The sequence below is a fragment of the Symsagittifera roscoffensis genome, chromosome 9 (genome assembly GCF_963678635.1).
Source record: "Symsagittifera roscoffensis chromosome 9, txSymRosc1.1, whole genome shotgun sequence".
NCBI lineage: Eukaryota > Metazoa > Xenacoelomorpha > Acoela > Convolutidae > Symsagittifera > Symsagittifera roscoffensis.
Window position 1 is genome coordinate 49465789 of NC_087070.1, and position 9587 is coordinate 49475375.

General features: G+C 36.4%; 2 protein-coding genes across 2 annotated transcripts; both read left to right on the forward strand.

The window, feature by feature from the left end:
• Window positions 1-1056: 1056 nt before the first annotated feature.
• Window positions 1057-2143, forward strand: LOC134854681 (carbonic anhydrase 2-like). The gene has a single exon (XM_063871036.1). The coding sequence runs from the start codon at window positions 1163-1165 to the stop codon at window positions 1937-1939; it is 777 nt and encodes a 258-aa protein (XP_063727106.1). The 5' UTR covers window positions 1057-1162; the 3' UTR covers window positions 1940-2143.
• Window positions 2144-5412: 3269 nt separating this feature from the next.
• On the forward strand, window positions 5413-6189 carry LOC134854882 (carbonic anhydrase 2-like). Its single transcript, XM_063871240.1, has one exon. The coding sequence runs from the start codon at window positions 5413-5415 to the stop codon at window positions 6187-6189; it is 777 nt and encodes a 258-aa protein (XP_063727310.1).
• The last annotated feature ends 3398 nt before the right edge of the window (window positions 6190-9587 follow it).

A 9587-nucleotide genomic window follows, 5' to 3' on the forward strand; every position in this document is an offset into this window, starting at 1 on the left:
ATATGATTGTTCTACCCATTAATACGGAATAACAAACAACTTCCCAAAATTAAGTTTAACAAAAAACCCTATTAGTGAGGCTTTATGATGAATCAGTTTTCTTGGCCGTAATGTGAACTACTTGAAAAATTCCCCGGAATAAAAAAATATTGGTGGTTCATTTCTTCAGTTCTTCGAATAAATTTGAACGTGTTGTCGCAAAGGCAAATCAAGAGTTTTCTTGAGGGGAGAAGGCGCAGTTTTTCAAAAAAATTTCAAAAATTTTGTCGAACTTCTTTTTAGGTTGACCAACTTGATGTTCCGAGCACTCCCAGAACAATAAAAAGACTCTATTCTTAGCAAAAATTTAGCGCTGCAGGCAAATTTTTGAAAAAAAAAACAGGTCAAAAAAGCAGTTTTTGGGCATTTTTGGAAAATTTTGACCAAAATTGCGTCTTTTTTGGGGCGCGCTCTCATTTGAAAGTAGTAAAATAAAACTTTTAGGGTTGGTCGGCCTAAAATGGATGTCATAAAACAAAATCAAAAGGGGGAGCCTTTGGTTGGCGAGAGGGTCAACTCCCTAAGGAGAGGGCGTATCCGCCCCCACCCCCTAAGTCCACCCCTGTGTTGTCGTAATATTGCGGTCTTTCTTCTGTTTTTTGTCAGTTCAGTTCATGCTAAGTCTAATATCGTTTGAAGGGGTATGACAAAATGCATGTTCAAGCCACAGAAGTTTATTCATTTTTTGTTAATTGTGAGGCGTAACGTATTCTTTACTTTCTTGCAAAGCTTGCTCGCGGTACCATGCTGGTTTGTATTGTATTTTTCAACCATTAGATTAAATAATCATAACTTGAGCTAATCGGTTTTGTGTGTAAAAAATCAAAACAGCGTTTGTCATGTGCGCTTTTAAAAAATCTGAACCAGCCGAAAGTTCAAACTTTGGCGACTTGCGAAACGCATGTAGCTTGAAATGATGAACACACCTCTCTGAATACAGAAGAAATCTCATCTCAGATTGGTTAATAATTTGATACACCTTTCAGCAGTCATTACAGCCGGAGAAAACTTATAACTAACTTTATTTATCGCAGAAGTAAAATACAATCGAGTTGTTCTGCTGCCGAACTAAAATTGTTAATTCAACAAAAAATTGAAAAATTTTGCCTAGTATAAAATCATCATGAGTTTCGACGATTCTTGGCATCACAGCAGCCAGTTTGCCTGGCCGAAACAGTTTCCAGTGTCGATCACAGGTGCCCGTCAATCCCCAATTGACATCAAAGAAAAAGATGCCGACAAAGTGCTTCTTCCCCAGTTCAACCTGAAATGCGTCGAAGGAGATCCGAACGCGAACTGGACCATGACGAATAATGGACACACTTTGAGTTTGGCTCCCGCAGCTGGTTGCAAGTGGCAGTTGTCTGGAAGTCTTCTCCAGGGGAACTATATCCTGGACCATTTCCACAGTCATTGGGGAGAGAGCGGGGACTATGGATGTGAACACTTGATTGAGGGTCAGTCTTATGCAGGCGAGACCCACTTTGTCTTCAAATGGGCACCCAATCAGGGTAAAGAAGTCAAAGATGCCGCCGCAGTTTGGGGTATAATGATGGACGAGTCGCCTCAAAGTGACCCGAACGCGCAGAAAATATTCGATGACATCATCGGCAAAAACATTAGCAAGGTCATCAAGCCCGGCTCTACTCAGATCCCAGCGCTGGACTTCGCGACTCTGGTCCCGGCCGGACAGTCCGAATACTACGCCTACCAGGGATCCCTGACAACTCCTCCTTTTGCCGAAGTGGTGTTGCACATCGTCTTCAAGAACCCAGTCAAGGTGTCCAAGAAGTACATGGATAAACTGCGCAGTCTGGGAGATCTGAGAGGGGGGAAAACGGAGGCGAACTACCGATGGATCCAGCCTCTGAACGGCCGAAAGATTTTCTGGTCCTGCTGATTTCAAACTGGAGCTGAGTTTGAAGAAGATGTTGATCATATAAAAAACTGCTTTGAAATACTGTAGCTTTTATAAGTTATTATTCATGATTATGTATTTTTTATATGCTGTTGATGCCATTTCCAGAGCTTATATTTGTAAACTCAAGTAAACTTTTTAAACGTTTCAATAAACTAAACAGCATAATTTGATTTTTATTATTGAGTTTTTTTGAGTTTTTAGGCTGTAGAATAATAAATGTGGCCACAAGGTGTTCATTTTTTTGTTCATGAAATTTGATTGGATTGACGATCATAATCTCTCGAAGCATTCGTTCTGTGAAATATAATCTGACACTTCAGTTTCGGTATCCCAAAAGTGTGAAAATCAGAACGAGTTGAAGTTTTTGTCCTAGTTCAAAACAACAGGTCAGCTTGATGGCCAAAGCATTACCTCGCCCAATAAAATGTTCCCTTGCTGATAAGTTTCAAGTGTTTGATTTTGTGGGTGACTGATTGATGAGCCGAGTCGGTTCCTGCCAATTTGCTGGTGGCCTTACCAGTGATGGAAACTTTTTCTTGAGTTGCGACTATCGCGGAAGCATCTCCTTAGTCTGCAAATACTGATTTTGTCGTCAAAAAAAAATCGTTTTTCAATTTTTTTTTGCATGCAAAATATAGATTTTTTGTGTGGACAAGGTAGTTCTAGATACACAAATATTGGATTATTTTTCCATTTCTTAAAGACGCACAAACAGCTTATTGTTCATACGCCTTAGGCAATTCATGATCAATTTAGCATTCGAAGTAAGAAAAAACAAGCGTATCTGATCAATATCTGATTAACACTTTTTCATAAGTGAAGTTTTTTTTGTTTCATTCTTAGGGCAAAACATTTTGTTTTTTACTGAACAGCTAATTTTGGCTAATCTGAGTTAAGAGCCGAGTCGGTTCCTTTCAATTTGTTGGTGGCCATAACAGTGATGGACACTTTTTCTTGAGCCGCGACTATCGCGGAAGCATCTTCTTAGTCTGCAAGTACTTATTTTGCAGGTCCCCCTTTGTACTATTTTGAGATATCCAGTTTTAGATGACTGACCTTAAATTTTGGATGAATGAACTAATTTTGATGGGGGAGGATTGCGCCAAAAAAACGCAATTTTTTTGTCTAAATTTCCCAAAAAGTGCATTTTTTGGCCTGTTTTTTAAAAAAATTGTCCGCGGCGCAGAAATTTTGGTCAATCTAGGGTCTTTATAGTGGAGATCCGCGCCTGATCAGCAGATAAACTGTTTCAAGAGAACTTCCATTTTTTTTTCCAATTGTGGAAAGTGTACATTTTGCTAACTCGAGTTGTTTTCTTAACACAGACAAACCTGAACAATCCCGAATAGGTTGTTAAATAAAGTTTTTCAGATCAAAGAATTTTAAAAAAATTTTCATGCTTTCAAACGTTTTTCAACACTGTGAAATGCCGCAAAGATTAGGTAAAATCTCATTATTTTGTACTTAACTCTTTTAACTTCTAGACTAAATGAAAAGATAGGTTAATAGGCAGGGGCGGATTCGACCTCTTATCAATCAAAAAGTCCTCCTTCACTATGCTTTAATGACATCTTTTTTTGGTCGAAGAACCCTAAAAATCTCCTAAACGCTCCTTGGACGCCAATACGTACAAGTATTGAAGGAAAGCGCGCGCCAAAAAACGCAATTATTTGGTCTAAGTCTTCCAAAAAGTGCCAAAAAACGGCATGAAAACACTGCTTTTGATTCTTAGATTGGCTTACTCGTTTGAAGGTATGTCAACAAATTTCTGTAAAGTCGAATATGGTATCATATTGAAGATTCCAGAAAAGTTCTTCCAACAACAATTTAGACTCTTCGAACTAAAATTGTTTTTGGATAATATTAAGAAGGAAGATACAATGAAACAACTTTTAAAAAATAATAATACAGGTTTTAATTCGCTTTAGTATCACCTGTCGCATATTTTTCGACAAATCATTTATTTTGATAGCTTTGGGAGAAAAATTGATGGAATATTTTGTAGTTCTTACACAGCAACCGGTATTATTTTCTATATCAAGAAAATAGATTCACGCCTGTAATTTCAGTTTTAGCCTATTTTTGTACTGCCGTTTTTGATATATTTTTTTAAAATAATCGTTTATATTGCTCACAGATTTTCACAAGCTTTATCTTGAAATTCTTGAGCGAGCAATCAAAGGCAGCTAGTTTTATCAAAAAACTGACACAAGATAACCAACGGAACAACGTAAACTTACATCTATTAAAACCTCACATAAATCTTCTGACTTCACTCATGGGAGTCATATGATTGTTCTACCCATTAATACGGAATAACAAACAACTTCCCAAAATTAAGTTTAACAAAAAACCCTATTAGTGAGGCTTTATGATGAATCAGTTTTCTTGGCCGTAATGTGAACTACTTGAAAAATTCCCCGGAATAAAAAAATATTGGTGGTTCATTTCTTCAGTTCTTCGAATAAATTTGAACGTGTTGTCGCAAAGGCAAATCAAGAGTTTTCTTGAGGGGAGAAGGCGCAGTTTTTCAAAAAAATTTCAAAAATTTTGTCGAACTTCTTTTTAGGTTGACCAACTTGATGTTCCGAGCACTCCCAGAACAATAAAAAGACTCTATTCTTAGCAAAAATTTAGCGCTGCAGGCAAATTTTTGAAAAAAAAAACAGGTCAAAAAAGCAGTTTTTGGGCATTTTTGGAAAATTTTGACCAAAATTGCGTCTTTTTTGGGGCGCGCTCTCATTTGAAAGTAGTAAAATAAAACTTTTAGGGTTGGTCGGCCTAAAATGGATGTCATAAAACAAAATCAAAAGGGGGAGCCTTTGGTTGGCGAGAGGGTCAACTCCCTAAGGAGAGGGCGTATCCGCCCCCACCCCCTAAGTCCACCCCTGTGTTGTCGTAATATTGCGGTCTTTCTTCTGTTTTTTGTCAGTTCAGTTCATGCTAAGTCTAATATCGTTTGAAGGGGTATGACAAAATGCATGTTCAAGCCACAGAAGTTTATTCATTTTTTGTTAATTGTGAGGCGTAACGTATTCTTTACTTTCTTGCAAAGCTTGCTCGCGGTACCATGCTGGTTTGTATTGTATTTTTCAACCATTAGATTAAATAATCATAACTTGAGCTAATCGGTTTTGTGTGTAAAAAAATCAAAACAGCGTTTGTCATGTGCGCTTTTAAAAAATCTGAACCAGCCGAAAGTTCAAACTTTGGCGACTTGCGAAACGCATGTAGCTTGAAATGATGAACACACACCTCTCTGAATACAGAAGAAATCTCACCTCAGATTGGTTAATAATTTGATACACCTTTCAGCAGTCATTACAGCCGGCGAAAACTTATAACTAACTTTATTTATCGCAGAAGTAAAATACAATCGAGTTGTTCTGCTGCCGAACTAAAATTGTTAATTCAACAAAAAATTGAAAAATTTTGCCTAGTATAAAATCATCATGAGTTTCGACGATTCTTGGCATCACAGCAGCCAGTTTGCCTGGCCGAAACAGTTTCCAGTGTCGATCACAGGTGCCCGTCAATCCCCAATTGACATCAAAGAAAAAGATGCCGACAAAGTGCTTCTTCCCCAGTTCAACCTGAAATGCGTCGAAGGAGATCCGAACGCGAACTGGACCATGACGAATAATGGACACACTTTGAGTTTGGCTCCCGCAGCTGGTTGCAAGTGGCAGTTGTCTGGAAGTCTTCTCCAGGGGAACTATATCCTGGACCATTTCCACAGTCATTGGGGAGAGAGCGGGGACTATGGATGTGAACACTTGATTGAGGGTCAGTCTTATGCAGGCGAGACCCACTTTGTCTTCAAATGGGCACCCAATCAGGGTAAAGAAGTCAAAGATGCCGCCGCAGTTTGGGGTATAATGATGGACGAGTCGCCTCAAAGTGACCCGAACGCGCAGAAAATATTCGATGACATCATCGGCAAAAACATTAGCAAGGTCATCAAGCCCGGCTCTACTCAGATCCCAGCGCTGGACTTCGCGACTCTGGTCCCGGCCGGACAGTCCGAATACTACGCCTACCAGGGATCCCTGACAACTCCTCCTTTTGCCGAAGTGGTGTTGCACATCGTCTTCAAGAACCCAGTCAAGGTGTCCAAGAAGTACATGGATAAACTGCGCAGTCTGGGAGATCTGAGAGGGGGGAAAACGGAGGCGAACTACCGATGGATCCAGCCTCTGAACGGCCGAAAGATTTTCTGGTCCTGCTGATTTCAAACTGGAGCTGAGTTTGAAGAAGATGTTGATCATATAAAAAACTGCTTTGAAATACTGTAGCTTTTATAAGTTATTATTCATGATTATGTATTTTTTATATGCTGTTGATGCCATTTCCAGAGCTTATATTTGTAAACTCAAGTAAACTTTTTAAACGTTTCAATAAACTAAACAGCATAATTTGATTTTTATTATTGAGTTTTTTTGAGTTTTTAGGCTGTAGAATAATAAATGTGGCCACAAGGTGTTCATTTTTTTGTTCATGAAATTTGATTGGATTGACGATCATAATCTCTCGAAGCATTCGTTCTGTGAAATATAATCTGACACTTCAGTTTCGGTATCCCAAAAGTGTGAAAATCAGAACGAGTTGAAGTTTTTGTCCTAGTTCAAAACAACAGGTCAGCTTGATGGCCAAAGCATTACCTCGCCCAATAAAATGTTCCCTTGCTGATAAGTTTCAAGTGTTTGATTTTGTGGGTGACTGATTGATGAGCCGAGTCGGTTCCTGCCAATTTGCTGGTGGCCTTACCAGTGATGGAAACTTTTTCTTGAGTTGCGACTATCGCGGAAGCATCTCCTTAGTCTGCAAATACTGATTTTGTCGTCAAAAAAAAATCGTTTTTCAATTTTTTTTTGCATGCAAAATATAGATTTTTTGTGTGGACAAGGTAGTTCTAGATACACAAATATTGGATTATTTTTCCATTTCTTAAAGACGCACAAACAGCTTATTGTTCATACGCCTTAGGCAATTCATGATCAATTTAGCATTCGAAGTAAGAAAAAACAAGCGTATCTGATCAATATCTGATTAACACTTTTTCATAAGTGAAGTTTTTTTTGTTTCATTCTTAGGGCAAAACATTTTGTTTTTTACTGAACAGCTAATTTTGGCTAATCTGAGTTAAGAGCCGAGTCGGTTCCTTTCAATTTGTTGGTGGCCATAACAGTGATGGACACTTTTTCTTGAGCCGCGACTATCGCGGAAGCATCTTCTTAGTCTGCAAGTACTTATTTTGTCTTCAAAAAAATCTTTTTTCAATTTTTTTTTGCATGCAACACATAGATTTTTTGTGTGTACTAGATAATCCTGAATAAACAAACATTGGATTATTTTTCAAATTTTCAAAGACGCACAATCAGCTTATTGTTCATACGCCTTAGGCAATTCATGATCAATTTAGTATTCGAAGTAAGAAAACAAGCGTTTTTGAAATTTTTCACAAAAAATTTTTAAGTTTGTTACTTTCAACATTTTGATTGTGTATTAATTTTTTTCGGTTCGTTTTCTTCCAATGCAATGTACATGCATAACTGTTGAACATTTTTTGACTCTAGCTTCGAGTAACCACGGTTTTTGTTCCGACCATTGATTGTTTTCAATGCAAAATCAGCTACCATACCTCAAATAATCATCGGAGTGAGTTGAGTGATGGATATTTTGAAATCTTTTTAGTTCGAACGAAGTTAAAAAGTTCCAAAAAGTTTTCCAAGTGTCGAAAAAACGTGGTTCGAAATATTCGATTTAAGTCTAATTTCGAGCTGGCAACGCTTGTTAAATGGAAATTTACTGTTCTTCTAAGATATATAGGATATTAAACTTGAATTCACTATAACAAAGAGTAATTTTCAATAATTCATTTGACGCGTGTTTGACAAAAAAGTTTCATAAAAAACTTTTAAAATTTTGTGCAAAAAGCTAGACAAAAAGTTCTTCATTCATTGTTTTCTTTCATTCAAATTCTGGTGACGATTGTTGTCGATCATGCCTATCTCACTAACTTTCTACGCGATTGTGTAGTTATCGAATCACACCACCCACTACAATTGACACTAGTTTGAAGTAAACTGGAAAAAGGGCTTTTTTCTATTGTTTATGAGTATGGTCGGAACTTTCTGTGCTACTTGCACAGTAATCGGTTATCCTTGTAATCGCTTGTATTTATTCATTTACATTTACTGTTCAAAATTCTTGAGAAAAAAGCTTAAAAAAACACACTTTTTTGCTTTTACAAAAACAGTAATCATACAATTTTTTTTCTATGAAAAATCATTTCATGCAATTTTATGTTTTTATGGAATGGCACAAAAATATCTGATTAATACTTTGTCATAAATGACTTTTTTCGTTTCATATTTAGAGCAAAACAATTTATTTTTTATTGAACAGCTAATCTTAGCTAATATTTTGAAAGTTTGTTTCAATGCTTTTAGTAAGAATAACAAAATTTCTTGATTTTCTCCATACCATACTTATATTCACAAAATTAATGATATTAGCTTGTAAAGTTATCATTTTTCTCATTTACTTTTCATGAAATCTATTAAACAATTTTTGTTTGTTGTGTTCGAACCCTTTTCTCGAATTTTTTTAAAGAGAAATGTTTTTTTTTGCGGCAAATATGATCGAAAACTAAAAATGTCAGCATCAAAAATATTTTAAAGCAATGAGCGAAAGACAAAATACTGTCCCAAAACTTATCCCATCAGAAGGATACTTCATATGAAGTTCTTCTTGTACTCAGGCTTGAAAGACCTCCAGGTCGTGTTTAATGCATATCGGATGCGTAATCTTGTATTTGGTATGACCTACGAAAAGATTAATTTACTAGAAAAAATGATTCTTGAATTGTGTCGAGTTTGCATTTTCAGAAACTTCAATTAAGAATAAAATTTGGACTTTAACTCCACTTTACTGAAAGAAAGCTATCAAATCAGGACTTCAGATACTGACGTACGACCAAATCTGCAACTGCTCAATACAATTTGGTTTCAAAGGCCCGTTTTCGCTCTGGTTTCGTACCATTTTAAATGTAAAATTAATACTTTAAATATTGTATCGTTGGCAACATTGCGGAATATTTCTATGGCGAGCTCTGATAGTTGAATTAGCCCAATTGGTGTACAATAATCATTTCAACACAAAAATCTTTTTGCATGAGATATTGAAATGATTTTTTTTGTATCTATATGCTTCTATACAAAGAAAAAAAGAGAAAACATTCATTTTAGGAAACTTTTGGGAATTAAATTTCAATAGTTTGTATGGTAACTTTTCAGAGGATTGTAACTTTTCAAAATTAAAAGGTTTTCTTCAGACTTTAAGTATGAGCAGTCTTAAGAAAAAATTAATCCAAATTGTTGTGCATAGTCTTTCATTGAGAGCATTTTTTATAGTATCTTCAAGGGAGAGTTTTTTATTTAAAAAAAATTGATTTAAACACGCAGCGAAGCTTCATGGCTGAAACCGTTGAACGAGGGTAAACGAGGAGGAGGCAATAAGTAACTGGGGTTAAATGTGGGGCTAGAAAATAGAGCTGAAGTCAAAGAATTACAAAAAAAACGGGATTGAATTTGAGCAAAAATCATGAAGTTTAATTTATAAAACT